General features: G+C 47.2%; 1 protein-coding gene across 5 annotated transcripts; it reads right to left on the bottom strand.

Annotated features, from left to right (window-relative positions):
* Window positions 1–2269: 2269 nt before the first annotated feature.
* Window positions 2270–17864, bottom strand: CCNL2 (cyclin L2). Of its 5 annotated transcripts, XM_088136732.1 has the most exons (11): window positions 17447–17861; window positions 14839–14913; window positions 13579–13688; window positions 12780–12900; window positions 10698–10762; window positions 7880–7979; window positions 7048–7152; window positions 6074–6215; window positions 5111–5228; window positions 4216–4308; window positions 2270–3689 (listed from the first exon to the last, which is right to left on the bottom strand). In XM_088136732.1, exons 1-11 carry the CDS (start codon window positions 17807–17809, stop codon window positions 3332–3334), a joined length of 1650 nt encoding a protein of 549 aa, XP_087992858.1. In that variant the 5' UTR covers window positions 17810–17861; the 3' UTR covers window positions 2270–3331. The 5 variants fall into 5 exon arrangements, 4 of the variants coding, with proteins under 4 accessions (XP_087992858.1, XP_015745365.1, XP_087992859.1 ...); XM_015889879.3 differs by lacking the exons at window positions 12780–12900; window positions 13579–13688; window positions 14839–14913; window positions 17447–17861 and having other exon boundaries at window positions 9789–12729; XM_088136733.1 differs by lacking the exons at window positions 12780–12900; window positions 13579–13688; window positions 14839–14913; window positions 17447–17861 and having other exon boundaries at window positions 7880–9913; window positions 10698–12728.
* Window positions 17865–22903: the final 5039 nt, after the last annotated feature.

The following is a 22903-nucleotide window of genomic DNA, read 5'->3' as shown; positions in this document are numbered from 1 at the left end:
TCGACACAATTCTAACATCTTTGGCTCTATACACCACCACAATGGATTTGGAATGAAACAAACACAATGTGCGTTAACTGCAGACTGTCAGCTTTAATTTGAGGGTATGTACATCCAACTCAGGTGAACGGTGTAGGAATTACAACAGTTTGCATATGTGTCTCCCACTTGTTAAGGGACCAAAAGTAATGGGACAATTGGCTTCTCAGCTGTTCCATGGCCAGGTGTGTGATATCCCCTCAGTACCCCAATTACAATGTGCAGATAAAAGGCCCAGAGTTCATTTCAAGTGTGCTATTTGCATTTGGAATCTGTTGCTGTCAACTCTCAAGAGGAGATCCAAAGAGCTGTCACTATCAGTGAAGCAAACCATAATTAGGCTGAAGAAACAAAACAAACCCATCAGAGAGATAGCAAGAACATTAGGTGTGGCCAAAACAACTGTTTGGAACATTCTCAAAAAGAAGGAATGCACCGGTGAGCTCAGCAACACCAAAAGACCCGGGAGACAACGGAAAACAACTGTGGTGGATGACCGAAGAATTCGTTCCCTGGTGAAGAAAACACCCTTCACAACAGTTGGCCAGATCAAGAACACTCTCCAGGAGGTAGGTGTGTGTGTGTCAAAGTCAACAATCAAAAGAAGACTTCACCAGAGTGAATATAGAGGGTTCACCACAAGATGTAAACCATTGGTGAGCCTCAAAAACAGGAAGGCCAGATTAGAGTTTGCCAAACGGCATCTAAAAAAGCCTTCACAGTTCTGGAACAACATCCTATGGACAGATGAGACCAAGATCAACTTGTACCAGAGTGATGGGAAGAGAAGAGTATGGAGAAGGAAAGGAACTGCTCATGATCCTAAGCATACCACCTCATCAGTGAAGCATGGTGGTGATAGTGTCATGGCGTGGGCATGTATGGCTGCCAATGGAACTGGTTCTCTTGTATTTATTGATGATGTGACTGCTGACCAAAGCAGCAGGATGAATTCTGCAGTGTTTCGGGCAATATTATCTGCTCACATTCAGCCAAATGCTGCAGAACCCATTGGACAGCGCTTCACAGTACAGATGGACAATGACCCAAAGCATACTGCAAAAGCAACCAAAGAGTTTTTGAAGGGACAGAAGTGGAATGTTATGCAATGGCCAAGTCAATCGCCTGACCTGAATCCCATTGAGCATGCATTTCACTTGCTGAAGACAAAACTGAAGGGAAAATGCCCCAAGAACAAGCAGGAACTGAAGACAGTTGCAGTAGAGGCCTGGCAGAGCATCACCAGGGATGAAACCCAGCATCTGGTGATGTCTATGCGTTCCAGACTTCAGGCTGTGATTGACTGCAACGGATTTGCAACCAAGTATTAAAAAGGGAAAGTTTGATGTATGATTATTATTCTGTCCCATTACTTTTGGTCCCTTAACAAGTGGGAGGCACATATGCAAACTGTTGTAATTCCTACACCGTTCACCTGAGTTGGATGTACATTCCCTCAAATTAAAGCTGAGAGTCTACAGTTAACGCACATTGTTTGTTTCATTCCAAATCCATTGTGATGGTGTATAGAGCCAAAGATGTTAGAATTGTGTCGATGTCCCAATATTTCTGGACCTGACTGTAATTCCCAAAGGGAAACTGACCTGGCATTTAAAGACATGCCTGGAAAGAAGGCAATCTTCTAAACACCCTTTGATCTCATTTTTTGTCTCATTCCAACCAGAGCCATGTTTCACCATGGAAAATTGGGGCATCCCTTTTTCTTCGTTAAGATTAAAATCAAAGACTTTTCCTGTCAGCTCAGCCTTAAGAAAATTTGAAAAAAAAAAGTGTTTCGGCTTATTCTGCCTGAAGCTCCAAAGTGCATAAACCTTGTGCCAACCCAAATGCCAAATAGAAAAGATCTGCTAATTAAAAAGTCATTCTGCTACAGTCTTCCTTCTGCTGAACTTCCTTAGTTTTTTGGCCAGCTTCGTGTTGTGAATTGCTGAAATGTGCTTTGAGGAAAACCACTCAGAGCATGGAAGTGTATTTTTGATAATGAACCGTTAAGGCAAAATACAGTGATATAAAAAGAAACTCAACTTTTCAGAAACCCAAACCATGCCCATAAATCCAATTTGAACCGAACTTCAACATGCTGTTCCATGTAAAAGACAAACAATGTAATTGAAAGCTTAGGCTAAAATCTGGTACTGGGTAGAAGGAGAATAAATACCACAAACTAAAACAGCCATTCAAGACAGGTTGAAGAATCCGAGCCAGAATGTTTAAATACAAAATCAAATACTTTAATGAAATCAATGAACAGGAAGACAGCTCAGATATACCACTAAAACGGATATTCTTGTGCTGTATACATTTCTCTCTTAATATAAACACCTTTTCTTCAGCAAGCTAGGAGCAGACAAAAACAATCAGTTCTTCAGACTTTTGAAAGATCCTGAGTAAATTTTATTACCTAAACCACATAAAAGGTTATACTCTATGAAATCATCCCCAGTCCGGAACTGGTGGCCAGCACCAGGATTAAAAAAAGACCACTTCCAACACGTGGAATCTAAATATTATTCCACAGTTCTTTCTGCTGGGGGCAAAAAAAAAAAAAAAGGTGGGCCTGTGGAAGAAACCTTCAGTCAAGGAGCGTAAACATTTGCATTCTCAGGATGCGGGTTCCCAGTTCCAGAATTTCATGAAACACATTTGCACTTTTAAAGGGTTAAGGCTTTCCTCCATCCTTCCCATTTCAACATCAGATACTTTCCCCCAAAGACTGCCTAATATAGGCACTGAGTTTGAAGAATCCTAAATCACCTTCTGTAATACCAATGCAATCAAGTTCACTGCAACGAGAGGGGGGGGGGAGAGGGAGAGAGAGAGAGGGAGGGAGGAAGGAAGGAAAAGAAAATGCTGTTAGCACCAAGCAATGTTGTTGGGGTGACCTTCCAAGATCCTTTGAGAGAGAAAGAAATTAAAAAATAAATTGGGAAGAGGGGTGTCTCAACCCTCTGAATAGTGTCCCCGAAGTTTTCCTCCACAGAATCCAAGGCAGGCCACAATCCTGCCTTGACAGCTCAAAGGAACATCGCCAGTCTAGTATTAAGCAGACACAAAATCCAGCAGACAAGCAACTGCCCTACATCGAGACGGGAGGGTCCAGAAACAGCCACAGAATGCCGCCCAATCCTGCTCTTTGCTCCTTTAAGGTCGGTGCCACGCAGGCCCTTAACTAGCCAATATCTTTGTAGGGCTCCAGAATCCAGCCTTGGGCAAAACAGGGTCTTGGCTGAACCTGGAAGGGTTGGGAGCTTTGGCTGTGCTCTGTCTGACTTCATCTCCGGTGCCGACTGTGGCCAGGGTGATCTCTCTCGTAGCGATGGCTCGGCCTTTCGTACGAGCGGGGCCGCTCCGGCCTTTGATCCCGGTAGTAGTGGCTCTTTTTCCTGTACTTCCCCGAGTGGTCAGAACGTTCCCGCGAGCGGCTGCGGGACCTTGAGGAGCTCCGGCTACGGGACTTCCGGGCTTTGGGAGAGCCATACTTGTATCCCTTGGCTTTCTTGTAGCTTCGCATCTTGGAGCCTTTATAACTGGCGGTGGTGTGGCTGAACTGGCGGGGAGGGGAATCGCTGCGGCTCCTCGAACGGCTGTGGGACTTGGAGCCACTCGATGGGGAATAGCTTTCGCTCTTCCTGGAGTGGGGGGAAGAGGAAGACGATATCTGTCGCTGCCCGGGAGCAAGGCCCTGCCAGCGCCGGTTTTAAAAGCATTTAAAAAGTAATTTAAAAGACTTGCCTGGCTAATGGTTTGCTTAATCATGGAATAAACTATCACTGTACTGCTAAGGCATACAATCTTGGTGTGGAGACTGAAAGGGCTGGCTTCCTATTAACTGGCTTAATGAGATGGATGAATCCAGCCACTAAAAGTGAGGGCAAACAGCCATCTAGCAAATTTCAGAGAAGTACTCTGGTTGTGGGAGAAATCAAGATATCCTGCAAGCAGAATCCCCATCTCTGTGTTGCAAGATGACTGTGCCTAGGTGGACAATGAGCTAGGCTGGACTGCAGGCTTAAGACTCAAGAGAAACCTTTTCTCCCACATTCAGCTTTGCATTCACCAGGTGCCAGTTTATGACTTTTATATAGATCCCCCTGGTTATTCTTGTCCTTAAAAGCCAACCATGCAGCTCCAACGCCCCAGCCCTTCGATACCTACCTCTGTTTTGGAGAAGGCGAGTGAGACGGTGAGCGAGAATAACTCTGGTCTCTACTTCCACTTCGACTCCTACTCTCACGGCCTTTCTGAATGCTGCAGAAATTCAGAGAATAAGGTAAGTAATACTGTGGCTTTTTTCTTTCTTTCTATCCCTCTCTTCCATTCATTCTTCCTTACTGCTTACCCAGTGAGCTTTCACGAGAGAGGGTCATCTTAAAAATGGGTCTCACTGGAGAGAGGAGAGCATTTGGATCCAAACTGAAGAAAGGAGCTCTAGTTCTAGTGCAGGTACCCTTGCTGTAACCATGGTTTACTAAACTATAAAAGCTACACTGACACTTTGTGCTAACCAACAAAAGCTAAGTAACAGAACCATCACAGGGTGCTTTTCTACAGGAGCCGAGAATGGGCAACAGAGCCAAATCGTGACGCTGGAGGGCACTTGCTTCTTTGGAGCACAACCAGTCCAGGAATCCTGTTTTTGACTAAACGGTTCACAGGAGGAGGTTGTCCAGCTCACCGAGCTTTGTCCTACGGCAGGAGGAATCCCCAGAAGTGACTGAGGGATGGCATCAGCAATTACCCCAAGGGAAGCAACCCAGAAACGACAAATCTGGCTCACGGAATCTGTTCCCGTAATGATTTATAACTGCAGCTACAACCTTTTGGGCAAATGTGCCCCAAGGCCATAACATCAGCGTAAGAAGAGAGCCTTGCAGTCCTTCTGCTCTTGGGGTAGGTCAAGGAGCAATCGCGGGAAAGACAGAGGAGGAGGGTCGCTCTATGCCACCACCCAATTTGGCATTCACAGTAACACTTGCACTAGCCTAAGCCACCCCAGCTCCCCAACGTTAACCCAGTTAAGCAACGGGCAGCCTGCTGCACAAAGCCTTACCCATTAACGGGGCTGCTGGACTTCACTCTCTTCATCCCTTCCATTTTCCTCTTAGCATTTTTCACCGTCTGCACAGGAAGCGGGGAAGGCTTCGTGCCTTTGCTGTCTTTTGGAGATTCTGGGGAAGGAGAGGTAACAAAGTGAAGGAAATCCAGCCAGTCCAGTAACGCTAGCATTTCATGCAGCGCTACTTGATTCTTGGAATGCAGGATGTGGGGAAAAAAACTGTTGGGAAATCGAAAGCAAGAAGCATTCTGGGAGCCAAACGTAAGGCGGCAAGTTCAGCCGGGGTTCTATTCAACAAGTCAAGCAACGCCCACTCTGTCTGTAACAGATGATGATTTACAAACTCTGTTGGGCCTGAATACAGCCAGTGTGTCAGAGAGGGACGGCTGGGTCAAAGAAAGAGCAGTTCAAAAGAGAGACTGAGGAAATTTACCAACCCACCAATCCAGAGGACTGACGGCTGGTTTAAACTAGACCTTTCTGCACATCGGTTAAGACCCCACCAGGCTTATGCGCAGGCAAGCTTCCCCTGGAGCACCCCATCAAGTGAGAGCCAGGTTGACATGAAACAACCAGGATGTGGAGCTGATTCTTTACATGCCCTGCATTGCTTTCGAGTCTCGTGGCATAGCTGCCACTTCTTCTGATAAAACCCAGCCCCAAGATGGCAAGTGAGCAGAGATTCATCAGGGCTGGGATAAACCTGGATCTTAGGGTGGGAGGATCTGGCTCATAGCTCTGATCTGCCGACAGATGAAACAGAATGAGGGGGAGATGGAGGCTCCAACTAGCAAAGGGATGAAGAACGATGGCACAGTTGAATGCTTCCCTCCCGTGCGAATTCTTGGCACAAAATGATCAGCCTCTGCTGTCAAAGGCAAGTGCCTTCTCCTTCGTTGGGCTAGTTTCAAGAAAAATCCCGTCCATACAAATAAGTTCAGGACAAGAAGCACTCACCTGTTTTGGGAACTGGAGAAAAACCTGCCACTGCATCGAGATGGGGTGCTCCATCCGGCAAGAGGCCTTTGGCCTGTGCTTTCGCCTCTTCGATGGCTAGCTTCTTCTTCTCAACGCGGCTTTCCAGAACCGCCAGGTCAACCTGCGAAGGCAAAGCAAGAGCCAAGGCTTTAGGACCACCTTGACTTATCTGAAAAGCACGAAAGCACCGCCCAGAAGGGAGGGACAGGGAGAAAAAAAGGGAAAAAAGTATGAAGTGGAGGAGAGAGTAAGATTGTTTCTTGGAGCATATCCTAGTGCACATAAAAACCATCGTTTCCTGCTGTGTAGATGACCAGGCATTAAAAAATGGACTTTCTTGGAAGCAGCTCTGAAGCCTTTTGTTGTTCAGCCGCTAAATCATGTCCGACTCTTCGTGAACCCATGAACCACATCGTGCCAGGCTTTGCTGTCCTTCACTGCCTCCCAGAGTTTGCTCAGTTTCACGTTCATTGCTTCGGTGATGCTTTCTAACCATCTCATCCTCTGCTGTCCCCTTCTCCTTTTGCCTTCCATTTCCCAGCATCAGGGTCTTTTCCAAAGAGTCCTCTCTTCGCATTAGGTGACCAAAGTATCTGAGCTTGAGCTTCATTATCAATCTGAAGCCTTGCCACAAGGAAGGGGCTTGGGGATCACCACTGGCCCCAAGGCACTACAACGAAACACCCATGATTGACACATACCCTCTTTCTCCATGCACAGGATCATTGTGAGTGGACATGCAGGTGGTTTTACTTTGTTCCCCCTCCCCAGAAATCAGAAGAGGGTTTCCTTTGCTGCCAACAGCAGGGGTTTGAACCCCAACCTTGAGGATTGCTGGATGGCTGTGTATGTGTAATCCTTCCCAGCCACAAAGTGGCAAAGGAGAGGAGAGAAATCTAACCAACTTCCACGCCCTCAAATTTGGGAATTCTGCCACAGAGGCAGCAACACACCTTTTTCCGTGTGTAGAGCTGTAAAATTTTCAGGCAGATCTCCTGAATGTCCTCCTCTGAAGCCCCGAAGAGAAGAAACCAGTGAGGACGATTTGGAAGAGGAATCTGCAAAGAAAAGGCATCACCCATCAACCAACTATCCACCCTGCTTCAAACTAGAGTCACTCCCCCCCCCCCGTGATGCCTTGTGTTATTTACAATAGGCAGTAATGATGGGTCATTGCCCCAAATCACAGCCAGCTTTCAAAATCTTAAGATTGCTTCCCTAGGTAAGACATTACAAGGGTTGAGCTAACATCAGAATCGTGAATCTGAAGTGACAGCAGAAGTGGGAGACTGAAACAGAAGTTTAACTGGGTATCATCCTGATTTCTGTTTACCCTTCAGACCGTTGGGACATTAATAACCAAGCCCTTGATTTCTAAAAATTTAAGTGTGTAGTGGAAAGATTTTCCCGACTGGTGGTTAAAAAAAGGCAGTTTTCCCCACTTACAAACCTTTAAGGAAGACTTGCTTTGAGAATCAAAGTATAAAGCATTTAACCACAATCTCACTCAGAGCTCCTAGTACATTTTTAAAAGGTGTTTTGGAATCAACATGATTTTTGTAAAGCCCAGGACTGAAAACAGTGAATTCAATTACTTCTCAGTAATTTTTCTTTCTTAGCCTAGTTTCCTACACGGTCACATTTCTTTCTTCTCTGTGAGAAGAAAAAACTCATTCAATGCTCCGTACAGAAAAATGATTCACTCCTAGATGCCCCAGAAAAACAGCAACGTTACTAGGAAACACAAAAGTCCCCCAACAACATGGCCTAATTTTATATACCAACCTCAAGAGTCCGAGCAGCAAGATAAATACAGGCGCACGCAATAGTCTCTGGGTGAAATCTCACGAAGACGTCCGTCCGCAGGCTGTCATTCATGTAATTCCTGAGAAGATTGGAAAAAAAAGAAAAGAAATGGGAGGGAGGAGTTGCTAACCTCCATCAATTTCTTCCTATACTAGCCTGTTTTTTTTTATCTAATGGAGCTAACTTTTTACAGCTAGGTTGGTTCGCTAGGTAACCCTGTGAAACCCAACAAGATGGAAAGGGAATGAGTTGCTTCATCTCACAGAAGAGCATCAATGCAGAATGTTACCAACTGGATGTGGGTGTTTTATGAAAGAGAACCTGTTTTAACTTTCCTCTCGGCTACAATCCACTGGCCTGTTCTTACGCAAAGCACAAGGTTAAAGTTATTGGTTGGTACAAGTCGTAGCAGTCAGAAGACCGTCTCGCAATGCAGCAAATGTAAAAACAAACAGTCTGAAGGAGCAGGTTCAATGGTTTTGGGGGGGAGAAATCCAGATCCTTTCCAACAGCTGGCCTCTTTCGTCGCAAGCTCCTTCTGAAGGAAACTTCTTCGCTTGGGAGAAATAACCGGAGCCAAATCCATTTGAGAGCAAGCCAGAGTGTTTCCATTCCGATGCACTGTCTTTGCCGACGGACCACGATTCAAGCCGATCGTGCCTTTTGACTGTCCCTGGGCCGCTCTAGCTGCCCCACTGTAACAAGGTTTCTCAAAACAAACGTTCACAGAATGAAGCAAGTGTCAAAATATTGCACATGACCTACAATCAGTCCCGTTTTGCACACTGGAACACAAAAGGCAACGTGAGCACCACAATATATTTTCACAACCTAAACCTTTTCAAAGATTTTTTCCAAGTTGTCCACTGTATCGGGTTACTAGAGCTCAGAACACAGGCTGTATTATACCCTGGGCAACTATGTCTTGTGAATGTTTGCACCCAGAGGAATTTAACTTCCAGGCTGCATTCTTTATCAGAACAGGAGCTAAGTCTACCTATTAAACTTGTACTTGGGTCTAAATAGTTGCAATTTGGGTTCTAAAAATGGAAGAACGAAGCAGAAGCAGTGTGGGCTTTGGAGGCAGACCTACAATTATGGAAGAGGAATGCCTTTTGTCCTCCAAAAGGCCTAGGCAAACTAGAATGCTCTGAATGGTATCGCTGATCAACTCAATTGAGGAAAAGAAGGGATTAATAAATAACTCTTCTTGGACTGTGGCAGTCCAGAGCCACAAAGAGGTTGGGCCCAGTTGTCCAGCTAACCTTTGGATGTAGCTACTTCAATTTAGAAGGCACACCTAAATGAAACAAGTGTGGTGGCTTCCAACAGCTCCAGGAGCTAACTGACGAAGGACAGCGGTTGGAAACAACTAAAAAGTGTAGTTATGCAGAACGGGATCTTGGATTTCTTTCCCCACCCCCTTCAGATTCCAGCAGATAATCAAAAATTCTAATTCAACCACTACTGAAGGCATTCATTCCAGAAGGCAGAAAAATAGCGATGGCGAAGATCCAGCTTCTCCAAACGGAAGACCTGGGCCATGCTATGTGGTTTCAAGAGTCAGGAAAGTTGACCTTTTTTTTTTTTTTTTTTTAAACTGCAATACAATATGAAAGCATACTAGATTTACAGATGCAATGACCGGCGTTCAGAGCCCCGTTCCCCCTCCCGCCCCGAACCTCAGCGACAATTTAAAAAAGCCGAGTTTAATAAAAACATTTGCACTGAACTAATATCAAACATGGCATCAGAGCATCTGGACAGTAACACAGGCTTATCTGGAAAAGTGTGCAAACAAAACGGTAAAGAGGTTGGAAACAAAGGAAAATAAAATCACAAGCAGCAGTTCGGCCAGTTTTTAACTCTACTAGCGTACGCATACCACCTGTCTAGAGCCAGCCTTCTCTCTGTGGAGCCTGCTTGGGTTTGACTGAAGACGCCAGTAATCCCTGCACCATTGTTCTTGGGCAGCAGAGGAGAAGTCTTAGTCACTTACCCTCAGAGGCTACCCTTTGATCAAAAGAGTACAGAAAAAAAAAAGTCAAAACAGGTTCTCCTTCAAAACCACGCCAGACAGTTCATAACAATCACTTCGAGATCAACGTTTACATCCTGGCAGGTTCACAGGTTAGCTGCTACCTTTCTTAGAACGGGGTGGGGGGGGTGAGATTGGCTACGACTCAGTTTCAGAATCCAGAAAGCACCAAAATGGGAGAGGGAATGGAAGGGGGATGTTTAAAAGGCCAGAACCTGGGCGCTGGAAATGGGGGCCGTTGCAGGGTGAAAGGGGTCAGTTTTCCACCCAAACGGCTATACGCCAAGAGATCGCCACCCCACGCCCACGATAAGCAGCAAAGAAGACCCACCCGGGGCAGTGCATTTTTGAACCACAAACACTGTGAATGGGAGGGCTGCCGCTTCTGTGCCCTGCTCGAGAGCACTTCCATGGCTATTTGTCTGGCCCCTCCTGGAAAGGGCCCCCTGTGCAAAATGAATGCTTGGAGTCCCACCCAGCACAGATGTTCTCCCTCAAAACCCTACCCAGAACTTTCCCTTAAAACCACAGCAGGAGAGAAAGGAAGAGCAAAGGGGAGAACGCTCTCTTACCATTTAAGATAGTGTCTGAATCTTTTAGCAAAGAGGCCCGTCCACTCGGAGGGACAGAGGTGGCATTCCAGGTTAAGAATGGAAGGCCACGAACACGGCAGTGGAGCACACGCACACAGCCCCCAAATATGACACATTCCTGCCACTGCCCCGCTGGCCTCAACAGAAACAAGAAACATCAACTTACCATGAGGTCTGGACCAGGTGCTGGTTACGTTCACATTCTAATACCTGAAGGTACATAACGATTATCTGGAAGATACGGGTGACGGAGTTATACAGGTGATCAAGTGGTGGACAGAGGTTTTAATTTAGAGAGGAGGCCGGCTCATATCCTTCTGGATCAATTTCCTCTTGCCAGACTCCACCGAGCCACATATCATGCTAAATATATGCCCACCAGAAGCAGAGAAGTGGGACTCAAAAGTACAGACAAACAGCACAAAGCTTTCTCCTGAGCATTGATGTTTACAGCCCTGATCCCAACACCTGGCTCTCTTCACCCTGCACAGATCCCCTCATCTTCCAAAGAAAGTTCAAAGTAGAGAGAGCTCCTCCTTCAACATCCACTTCAAACCCACTACTAATGGCTGAAGAGAGGAAAAAAGAAGAACTGTTCTATCTTAGTTTGGGCTGCAAAGCTTGTTATGGATGAATAAGCCTGGCCAGGTGGGGAAGGAGGAGGGGTTAGGACACTCAAACTGATTCAGAAGCTGGAGCACACTCTGAAAAGGAAGGGGAATTAAACAGAGCTTGGGGGAAGACAAAAATCCAAGGAGCGACAGTGCATTGAGGAGATGGTGTTTCCACCACTCAAGATAGCCCCAAGCTATGGCCACAATGTCCATATTTCTGCAGCCAACAAACCAGATTTCATCAATGCAAAAGCATTTTATTCAGGATCCCCCCCCCCAATTCTATTTGAGTTCAGGGTGAGGCATAGAGTACAGGTCAACCAGTAAACTTAAGACAAGAAATCCACCCACCATGCTCTGGTTCTGAGCATCCCACCAGTAATTTACTGATAATTTACTTTATTAAGATGTTAGGCTTGGACCACAGGCTAGAGATGTCCATGATTTGCCTGTGACATTGGCAAAGGTGCCTGAACAGGAAAGCCTCCATGCCCTTTCCTGGCACAACCAACCAGAGACAAAGCTACACCAAGCTGTTTGTGAGCTGTAATTTAATTCAAGCAGGACCACCTCCGATGGGACACACTTGCTGAAGAGGCTACCCATCGCCACACAAGAAGCTTAGAATTAGAGTTCTGAGCAAATGCCGCTTCTCCACTTCCCCAAATTGCCAGCTTGTTTGAATCTTAAAGGGGCAGTGCTCCTGTCTTAAATGTTTCTGGGGCAAAAAAGGAAGCCATAGAGCACAGCAGAGGGGAAGGAAGAGAACACTCCCTTTAACAAGGACAAGTGAGCACTTGGGAAGATCTGGGGCACAACAAAGACTTGCTTTGCTATTGAAAAGTTACACAGTGAATTACCTGGACATACAAAATACAGTGGTACCTCTAGTTACGAACTTAATCCGTTCCGTGACTCTGGTTGCAACTCAAGTTGGTCTCAAGTCGAGGTAAAGTTTCCCATAAGGTTCAATGTAAATACGGTTAATCCGTTCCGCCCTCTGAATTTGGTCGCACCACGAGGCAAATTTCCCCATAAGGTTCAATGTAAATACAGCTAATCCGCCCTCCGAATTTGGTCACACCCTGAGGTAAATTTCCCCCATAAGGTTCAATGTAAATACGGCTAAACAGTTCTGAAACATATGCATTTTATTTTTAAACCTCAAAAACCTTCCAAATGCCACAAAAACCTTCCAAACACCACAAAACACACCACAAGCCTCACCGAACGTCTCCTTGCTACCGCGATCTCGCCCACAGGAAGCCGCGACCGCGTGGCAGCAGGGAAAATGGCCGCGGATCCGGTTCGTAAGTAGAGGTGGAGTTTGCAAGTAGAGGTAAATTTTTGGGGCCGGAGCTGGTCATATCTTGAAAAATTCGTAAGGAGGGGCGTTCGTAACTAGAGGTACCACTGTACACTCCTTTCATGCTAAAAGCTTGAAATGAGGAATTCAGAACATTTAGGTATAATCAACACTTAAAATGTGAAGCCACCAGTCTTCAGTCACACATGAAACAAGCAGGCCCTAGGAGATGTTTCTTCAAATGGGGGGGGGGGCAGCACAGACAACTCTTCTGCCTGCCCCAACAACAACTGTGCAGGAAGTGAAAGCAGGAAAGCCAAACACAAACCTTGTGAGGATGCTTCACGTGCACACAAAATCCAAGTTCCTTTAAAACTCTCCTCTCTGCCTTGATGATTTGGTTCTTCAAGTTAACATACTCTTGATCCAGTATTAGAGGTACAGGTTTCCTGTGTGGGGAGGGAGGGAGAAATGGTCTTGGTTGGAGCCCAAACAGTAAAACACCACAGCAGGAGTTTTATTGCCACTTTTTGTACAGTCTGAATGGGAAAATCAGCCCAATTGAGGTCCCAACCCTCATCCCCAGTTGGAATCCAATACAGTTGGAGCGCACCAGATTGAGAAAGGCTTGAATCTCCAAGATCCCTTTTGGATCTGAGTTGAAGGTCAACCTGAGTTGAAACACTTAAGCTCAAATTTACCCTCCTTAACAGACCCTTCAGCCACAGAATGATGGAGCTTTGCTCCCTCCCAAAGCCCCACCCCTACTCCAACCCTGTTTAGGCACTCCCAGCAATTATATGGCTTCTAGCCAGCCAGGTCTTATTCCCACCACAAGTGGTCTTCCTCTTGCTGAGATCAGGGTTGACCAACCTGCAGACAAGAACCCAAAGGACCAGTCTTCTTCATGGGGAGAGGGGAGAAATCTTAGTGAACCCACTTTCCACATTGGAAATGACCCACAATCCAAGAAAGACAGGATCCTTAAAACACCCCTATGCTGGGTGTGGATGCAGGAAAAACGGTCGGAGTGTGAAAGTGAAAGGCAAGTGGTCACAGGGGACTCTTGGAAGAGCAAAGAATTACAGCAGTGAGAACCGACCAAGCATGTTGCATTCTAGACTTACTTTTTCTCTCTCAGATACCGAAGTCTGTGGAATACATTAATGACATCTCTTATACGCCGTGGGGCTTCTTCAATTTTGGAGGCCAAGTGAACACAAGCCATTGACACATGCTGGAAAAAGGAGGACATGCAACAGAAATTTGATTCTGAACTGCAGCAGATCAACTTGGAGAGCTCAGCCAGTCTTCACACAGCACATCCAACCTCACTGTGCTGCCTCATTTGTTTCTGAGCAACTTTTTTTTTTTTTTTTTACTTTTAAAAGACTATGCCATTATGGGACCAGAACTACTAACTCTCCCCCACCCCCAAGTTACAGGAAAGGGCCTTTTCTATAATTAAGCTGCTCACAGTGGAACTCCAAGAGAAGTCTTTCCAAATGACCTCAATGTTGCCTTCATTATAATTTTTGGAGAAAAAAATGTCTATCCTATATGTACAGTATTTAGGTTTTTGGCGAGTCACTGAGTTTAGCATATTCTTTTGAGGCGGCAGGTGGAGTTTCTTAACCTTTTAAAAGCTGCTTAAATGTAAACTATGAAAGAAAAGCAGTATATATTTAAATCAAACCAAATTTTAATATCAGTGCATTAGGGATATGGACCGAGAGAAAAAGATATATAGATTCATAGTAACATTAAACTGCAGTCCTGAAAACATTTGTATTTGTGACAAACAGGACTATTGGCAAGTACAGTGGTACCTCGGGTTACGAATTTAATCCATTCCATGACTCTGGTCGCAACCCGATTTGTTCGCAACCCGAAGCAAATTTTCCCATAAGGTTCAATGTAATTACCGTTAATCCGTTCCAGCGTCCGCGGACCACGCGTCAAGGGCGGAAAAACGGCTGCGGACCACGCGGCAGGGTGGAAAAACGGCTGCGGACCACGTGGCACGGGCAGAAAAATGGCCACGGACCGCGCGGCAGGGCGGAAAAACAGCCGCAGACTGCGCGGCATGGGCGGAAAAATGGCTGCGGACCACGTGGCACGGGCGGAAAATGGCCGCGGACCACGTGGCACGGGCGGAAAATGGCCGCGGATCCGGTTCGTACCCCGAGGCGGAGTTCGCAAACCAAGGTAAATTTTTGCGGCCAGAGCTGGTCATAACCCGAAAAGTTCATAAGCAGAGGTGTTCGTAACCCGAGGTACCACTGTAGTATCAGCTTGGGATGTCAAGCAAAAAACTCTCAATAGTCTTATGTTCCAAAATGAAGACTGAGTTTACACCCACCAGTTTCATAAACTAAACCACATACCTCCATGGAATGCTTCACAAATGATTTTGTATAAAAGAAACGTTGGAACAGCACCTGCCCTGTAGCCATGGCCACCTGGAAAATAAAAATAAAAGCCAGAGTATATATTAATACTCTTCTAGTAGAAAACTTAAATAGAACAAGGATTTGGAACCTATAAAGACTCTGCAGCTACATTTTCCCCCATCTCCTTAGGTCTTCTCCCAGGTGTGCATTATGCCCAACCTGACTTGGGAAAAACACGAAGTATCTTTTTGCCTCATTTAACAGAAGGAACTCAAAAATGTTTTATTGGCCATAGCAACACTCACACTGCACATGCTAAACTTCCTAGTGCCCAAGGAAATGATGGGGAGAGACTAACTATTTGAAAGTGTCCCTGCGTCCTCATCACTCCACGTTTCTAATAGCAGGCAAGTGAGAAATCTGCATTGTTTGTTTGGTGTTGATAGACAACTTGAAAGGATTCTAAGGTGGAGATCACTAAATAGCCTTCCGCCCAACACAGAAAATGAAAGGGCCGGCAGCTCTTTACTGCTAGAAAGGAGCAATTAAAAAGCCAATACATTGCCATAAAAGACAGTTCGGGAGGAGAGACCAAGAATAGATTCTTCAACAACTGTATGGGAATTTGGGGGATGAATCAGCCAGAGAGCAAGTTGGAGCTGTAGCGCTGAAATACTCCAATCCAGTCTGCCTTCAAAAGAGCAGTAATCAGCTGGTTTCCTTGGCAAACAATAAAAAGGGGAGGGGATAGCTGTCATTTCTGGCCAAAGGGCTGTTGCGTCACTCACTTCCAGGAACAGAATGCCGGCTTGCCTGGGCTGTGCTAGAGAACTTCCATTACAGCAATATTCCTCTCTTTGCCTCCCTACCTGCTTCCTGCAGCAGCATTTCCCCTTGAGAAGCTGTTATTTTTGCAAGCCTGGGATTGACTGCTTTGAAAAAGCCCTGAGTTTTAATCAGCAAGGAAAACAAAACAAAGCAGAAACAACGGACTCAGAAGCAGCCTCTTTATACTGAGTTCCTAAATATTTTCTAGACTTAGAACACTGGATGCTACTTAGATTTCCTCTACGAGACCTGGTTCTTGAAATCTTTAAAGTAACTAGGTTTATTCCTCCTTAAAAGAGAATTCCATATAGTTTCATCTCCCACTTTAAATACCACAAATTTTGTGTTTATAAATTCCCTTTCCCTAATTGACTTCAAGTGACTGTCCATCACAATCCTAATGACATCTTTATCAGATGACAGGCAGACTTTATATAAAAAGTTACCTATCAGTGGATACAAACAAGAATTCCACAACCACATTTGTACATAAAAGCCTCACAAATGTACTATGATCAATACCTCCCAGTGACATACACGCATCCAAAACATTATTTTGGAATTTGAGTTTCCTCTGGCATTTTTAATTTTCAGTATCTCCTTGCTGTTGTTCAGCAGCAGTCTGGATTTTTTCCAGATCCACACTGCTAGCTCTGAACAGGATACCCCCAAATTCCAAATTTGGAAATGGTTCCTAAAGATACCAGAGACTACAAAACCCCTCAGTGAATCCCGGAGCAAATCAAGACAGCTGCCTTACCATACTCTGGGCACTTGTGAGTAGATAAGGGACTAGGGAAAAACACTTGGCAAGGCTGAGCAAAGTAGGAGAAGGAAAAGACAATGGCTATGGGGGATGAACAGGATCAGAAAGAGCACTGGAGGGACTGTGGAAGTGCCATAAATTATTACTAGACATGAGCTGAGATGGCAAATGTCCACAGTTCAGGCTGATGATAGCTATGAAATTATGGCTTCTCTTCTTTCACAGAACTGTGCAGATTTGGATAAACCAGTATCTAAACTAGCTTCCTACACAGAGCAGCACCATACATTAATTTATGTCTATTTCTGTACAACCATTAGGCTTAGAAGAGCTAAGCATTCTCGCTATTTCTGGGAAAGACAGATTTTTGCAGATTTGAGATTAGACCATCATGGCAGCCCAAACGTTTTGGATTACAATTCCTACCACCTCCACCCAGGACAACCACGGGGAGAGTATAATGTGCCCAAGAGGCATCGTTTTTATCCTGCCAGGTCCTTTAAGGCATCTGCATAAAGCTTTTATGCAGGCTTAAGTATTTCTTTTAAAATGCTAATGGACGATTGTTATAAGCTCCCTTACAACAATCAAGTTGTAAAGTGGAAGAAAACCATCACAGGACTTCTCAGGGACTCTTCTCCACCCTAAAGGACGATGAACTTACATATTCCTGTATAAACATTAAGAGTTTTTACATTCTAAAAGAAAAAAGAAAAGAAACCCCACCATTACAGCAACATCTAATTACCTGACAGTATAAAAAGTAACTCCAATATACCACTTATTCTACTAATTATCCAGTAGGATGAGGGCCGCTATAGGACAACTCCCAGCCTCCCTGGGCCAAGATGGGTATTGTAGTCCGAAGTGCTCTGGGGGCAGTGGACTACCGTCTTAGAAAGGTTGAGACCAGCTCCCTGCTCTCCGTCGACCCCATCCCAAGCCCCGCTGCCCCGCCACCACCGCCTCTCACGGACTGGTCTCGAATGAGGCCTAAGGCCTCCGCACCTGAGGGAGTCGGAGCAGGATCCCGGCGGCCTGGATGAGCTCGCAGCCGGTGATCCGGAGCTGCGCCTCGGTCTCGGAGTCGAGGCCGTTGCCCATGGAAGGTGTGAAGCGAAGGGCGTCGTCCGGCAGGAGGCAGTTCTCCAGGGTGATCAGCACCCCCGAGTAGAGCCGGTCGCCGATGCGGACCGCCCCGGGCGGAGGCGGCATGGGAGGCGGCGGGAGGGCGCCCGGGCCGCCGCTGGAAGACGACGACGATGAGGAAGAGGACGAGGAGCCCCCCGAAGCGGCGGCCACCCCCGCCGAACCAGGCCCGAAGCCCGTCGCCGCCGCTGCTCCCCCCGCGGGCGCCATCATCGCCGCCATCTTGTCTCGACGACGACGTCGCAGCCTCCGCTCGCTCCCTGACTGACTCAACCTCCTCTTCCGGCCTCCCCTCCCCCTGCTTCCGGCTCGCGCAAGGCTTTTGTCCCCACCCTGCCGCTGCTATACCTCTCATTGGCCCGCCGTAAGGAGGCGGTGCTTTCCGATTGGCCCGCGGCCGCCGGTTCCTCCTTGTGACGCAACGGTGGAAAATTCAATTTTTTTCCTCCCGAGGTTTCGAACGAGGGGGGAGGTTGAGGCGGGTGGAAGTTCGTTGGAGGGGCGGAGCGGAAGAATAGAGCTTCCCAGCATGCCGCGCGCGGGCGCTGCTTTTTCTCAGGAAATGTGGGACCCTACCACCTCAAAATGCGGGGGCGGCCGGCTCAGGAACAGGCTGCTTTCATTTTGTCAAACATCCGCATAGAGAAATAACGGGGCAGGGGTCAGCTCTGGTAACCTTCCTTGCTATTTTTATTTTTGTCAGAGGGGGAGAACGCCTCCTTCAGCCCCCCCCATACGCTGCAGTGGTACAGCCCAGATACAAGGCCAGCCTAAGAACCGCGGCACTCCGTTCCCCACGAAAGCAACCCTCATGGAAACCAAGGCGGGTTCAAAGAAAAGCTCATTTATTGGAAGGGTCGTGTACGCAGCTCTAAAGCAAAGCTGGGACTGAGTCCCGCGCCCCCAAAACTACATTTTACTTCACTCCCATCCCCTCCCCCCTTGTCTTTGAATCTCTTCTGCGCATGCCCTCAGGTTCTCTCGTTGGTATGACCTCGGACGCCCTGGGAGCCGGATAACGACCCATCTGCGCCTAACGGTTAACATTCGCTCCCCCCCCCCCTTCTACTGTGATGGCAGCAACAAGCCGTGAATGGTGAGGATTCTGACGATGTTGGCGATTTGAAGAGGTCTGGACTTCAACTCCCAGAATTCCCCAGCCAGCCATGCTGGCTGGGGAATTCTGGGAGTTGAAGTCCACGTATCTTAAAATGGCCACGGTTGAGGAACACTGCTGTAAAGAGACTAGCCAGAGAGAAAAAGTTCCAGCTTGGGACCCTTCGGGGACTTCCTCGCCTACGTGGTTCTCATGGTGGCCTGCAGGAGCCAGTTTTGAGGGCAATTCCCAGCACATCTCTCTTCTCTGCACTATTTTTGTCTCCAGCCTGATTTTCTGGCTGCCTGGCCCGATGGATCCACGTGGGTCGGAGCGCTCAGGTTCCTTCTTTTCACATACATCCACTCGGCTTCCACCTCCCTGGCGAGGCGGATCCACTCCTTCAGGGTTTGGGGGTTGCCCCTGGCTAGCGAGTGCTCCAAAAGGCCACGATGCAGCCCCTTCTGGAAATACCAGACCTTGAACGATTCAGGCTGGTCTCGGAGCTTCCCGGCCAGCCACCTGAACTCCAGCGCGTAATCCGAAACCGCTCGATCCCCTTGTTTGATTTCCTTGATGCTGCTGTTCACCTTCAGGCTCGCGAAAGGGTCCTCGAAGCGCTCACGCAGAGCCCACATGAAATCGTTAAAACGTGTGAGTTCGGCCGCGTTAGCCTCCTGCATGTCCACCATCCATTCCACTGCCTGGTCTTCCAGGCACCAACGCACATAATCCACTCTCTCCTCATCAGTCCGAAACGGGGGGCCGCATCTCTCCATGCAAATTCTCACTTGGATCAGGAAGCTTGCCAGCTGATCTAGGCTCCCTCCAAATTTGTCTTCAGCCCCCACTGCTGCAACAGGGTACCTTTCTCTCCGCTTCTCTGTCCTGGGGCCACCATCTCCTCTCCTTCACTGGGCTCTGATTCCTCACTCGCCTCCTTGCGGTCCCCAGAAGCCGTTTGGGGATCTCCGGGTTGACGGTCTCGGTCCCGGCTGCCCAGTCCGCCCGGCACTTTGCCTAGCATCCTCTTCAATGATTTCAGTTCATCTGCTATGGAAGTAAAGTGGACCTCCAGTTTATCCACACGGCCCTCCACTCCGGCAAGGCGAAGTTCCAGCTCCCTCTTCTCTAGACCTTGAGCCACCCTCACATTCCCCACAGCTCCACCCTCCGCCTCAATACTTTCATCTGCCATCTCCAGCTCGCACCACTCCTCTCGATGTGAGAGATGGATAAAATATCTGTTATTATTGACAAAGAAATAGTAATCTGAGCATGCTAAGAGTGCAGCTGCAATACTAAATACCTAACTGCCCATGCCTTTGTTTCTGAAACTACCTCAAACTAGGAAACATTGCCATGCCTCCAAGCGGCCCCAAGGGGCACAGGAAATGAGGAGGGGGAGAGATCTCTGGGATGGGTCAAGGTGTGATTAAACCAGTCTGGAGCGGTTTGACCTGTCCAAAGTGGTACTTAGCAGAGATCTTATAGGAATGAGTGAACTCTTGCCATCCCAACCTTCATTATCATAACAAAAACCACACCACGCATAGCTAATCACCTATTTACCCTGAACATGTAATGTATGTAGTATGTTTTTTTTTTTTTTTTTGTCTGCGCTCAGTCATTGCTGACCCTGCAGTGACTGCTTGGATGAGTCCTTGCAGTTTTCAAGGCAATTGTTTTTCAGAAGTGGTTTGCCAGAGCCTCTTTCCTAGGGCAGAGCCCAGCTGGCGAGCGCAGGAGGCGGGGTTACCGGCAACTGCTCCCAACTCCTTTTTGCAAGGCGCCGCCAGCATTTTTCCTCCCACCAGAGTGAGAGTACCCATTTATCTACTCACATGAGTTTTCGACCTGTTGGGTTGACAGGAACTGGGTCGACCATTTCTGGCCGGCAACTTTTCAGTGTCATTAAGCCGCTGCGCCACCGCGTCCCCCTCATGTAGTATGTAGGGGTCTGTAGAAGGGAGGGTAACAAGAAGTAGGCAGGCGGCTAAAGATTGTAACCTCTGAGTACCCCTCAGCCAATGGGGAAATGGGGAAGTTTGAGCGTCGGCCTAGGGTTGTATAAAATGTGCTGAAATCTGTAAGAAGTGTGGCTTCTTATTTGCAACGAGCCCACCAGCCTTTGCAAATGCTTCCAATAAAACTTTACTTCTGATTAACCCAGAGAGATTTGTGGTGCTTGTTTCACACATCGATGATGCAAATCCGACGGGGGTTTTCCTCAGGGAACATTCGTTCAGGGCAAAATCCAAAAAGGCAGGGCCAGCTGTGTGTGAGAACTGCAGCGCTCAGTGCCCAACGAAAGCAACCCTCCTTGAAACCAAGAGAGGTTCAAAGAAAAGTTCATTTATTGGAAAAGCGGTGCGTGCTCCCAGGTTCGGCTTATGGTCACTCACTCACACACGCACAGCCTGTTGAGGCACCCGGATCTTGTCAGCCCCCCTTGCTTTCTACCTGGGTTTTCCAGATAGGTGCGGCTGGAGCAGACAGACCCACAGCCCTGGTCAACAGTGGGGAAATAATTAGGGATACACACAAATCACTTCCAACCGAACACGGAGGCACAAGAGGTTCTTTGTAATACACGGAGACCCAGTGAATTTAAAGTAACAGCAAAACTTTACTGGTTGCAAGGTACATTTGCCCTTTCTCATACACAGACACACACACTCATCCACGCTTACCCAGGTCCTTCCCAACTAGGCTGCCAGGCACTAGCTAGAGGGACAGAAGCCGCCAAGTCTGGATCCAAAGGTGACTCAGAGGACTCAGAGTGGGCGGGCTTTGGGACCCCTTTTATCCCCAAAAGTCCTTGCTGGGTTGATTTACAAGTTGATGGGATTGGGGTGAGGGCTTCCATGTGCTCAGGCCCAACTTCCTTTTTCTGGTTCAGGTCCTTTGTTTTTTCCTTAAGGACTTGCTTCCTTCTTATCTACCTCCCTGAAGGGATCTCATAGATAAGTTTCCTGGCTTTTGTCCTCTCTGCTTACGTGCCTGCTTCATCTTTAGGTTATGGGAGCTTCAGCCTAGTCTCACATGCACAGCTCTAGAAGCAAAGCTGGAACTGAGTCCTGCGTGCGCCAAAGCTTAATTTTACTTCACTCCCATTTCATCCCCCGCTTCTGTCTTTGAATCTCTTCTGTGCACAGCTAGAAGCAAAGCTGGAACTGAGTCCTGCGTGCGCCAAAGCTTAATTTTACTTCACTCCCATTTCATCCCCCGCTTCTGTCTTTGAATCTCTTCTGTGCACGTCCTCAGGTTGGTACGACGATTCCTGGGAGCCAGAATCCGCGCCTAACAGTTCACATCCCCTTCTCCCTTCTACTGTGATGGCAGAAGGGAAGCAAGTCAACTAGTAGTGCTCAATTGCAAGGATTCTGCCAGCAAACTTCTGAATTAGTAGCTTCTCCGCTCACTTGGGTTGCTGCAAATAATAGCTTAAATCCCCCCAATCCACTTTGATGTTTTAAAAAGTGTCCTTTTAAGCCCTCCGATCCGGGCTGGCTGGAAATGATAGGGAACGTAGTCCTCCCCTCCCACATTGCCCTGAAATAAATTGAAATACTGTGCACAAAATCGTTCAGGGGAACTGTGCATGGAAGCATTTCCCATTATTATTTGTGTATAAAGCTTTAAAATGTGCTGTACTCATAATCTGGGGTGGGTTTCCTAATACGGTCCTGCACTGACTGCGTTGGTGCAGGACACTGAACCTGGTTGATGAATTCACTTATTTTGGGGGTTTGTGCAACTCTCCAAAGTGGAAACTCACCAAGTGGGCCAGGTTTGCCCAACAGCCTAAACTGGCAAGAAGCTAACCGTGGTTAACGTGAACCTCTTTGTGTAAGTGAAGCCTCTGAACCTGATTCCACATACAAATGAAGGCAGCCCCTTTACTTCAGAGAATGCTGAATTATAGGTGCCATCTTCCTCCCCGTGACATGCTCGGCTTGAGCCACAACTGGCAGTTCAAAGCATCGTTCTGAATCAAAATAGGTTATGCCAGAAGCTAAAGCCAATCTGGGGTTTCTAAAATTGGGCCCAAGGGCTGCATTCCCGCACACAGGTACTGCTTCCAATTTGCAAATTGCGTTTTATTACTATCTCTTGGGTTTAAAAAAAATGCAAGGGAGCATTTAGCGGAGCTGTTTAATCACTTTTGCCAAACTCCACTAGAGGCCTAAAAGGGTTTCACAAACTATTAAAAATAA

Source organism: Python bivittatus, unplaced genomic scaffold, assembly GCF_059951505.1.
Source record: "Python bivittatus isolate LINGU-HERP-01145 unplaced genomic scaffold, Pbiv_v1 ctg000090_np1212, whole genome shotgun sequence".
Taxonomy (NCBI): Eukaryota; Metazoa; Chordata; class Lepidosauria; order Squamata; family Pythonidae; genus Python; species Python bivittatus.
The sequence above is the reverse complement of the archived record's forward strand: the minus strand, read 5'-3'. Positions and strand labels throughout refer to the sequence as shown.

Excerpts from the sequence above, each read along its gene's own strand:
- CCNL2 (XM_088136732.1), bottom strand. The coding sequence starts at position 17,809 with ATGGCGGCGATGATGGCGCCCGCGGGGGGAGCAGCGGCGGCGACGGGC. Across the intron at positions 13,689-14,838 it reads TTGTGAAGCATTCCATGGAG|CATGTGTCAATGGCTTGTGT; the intron begins GTATGTGGTTTA and ends TCCTTTTTCCAG. Across the intron at positions 10,763-12,779 it reads ACGTGAAGCATCCTCACAAG|ATAATCGTTATGTACCTTCA; the intron begins GTTTGTGTTTGG and ends CGTATCTTCCAG.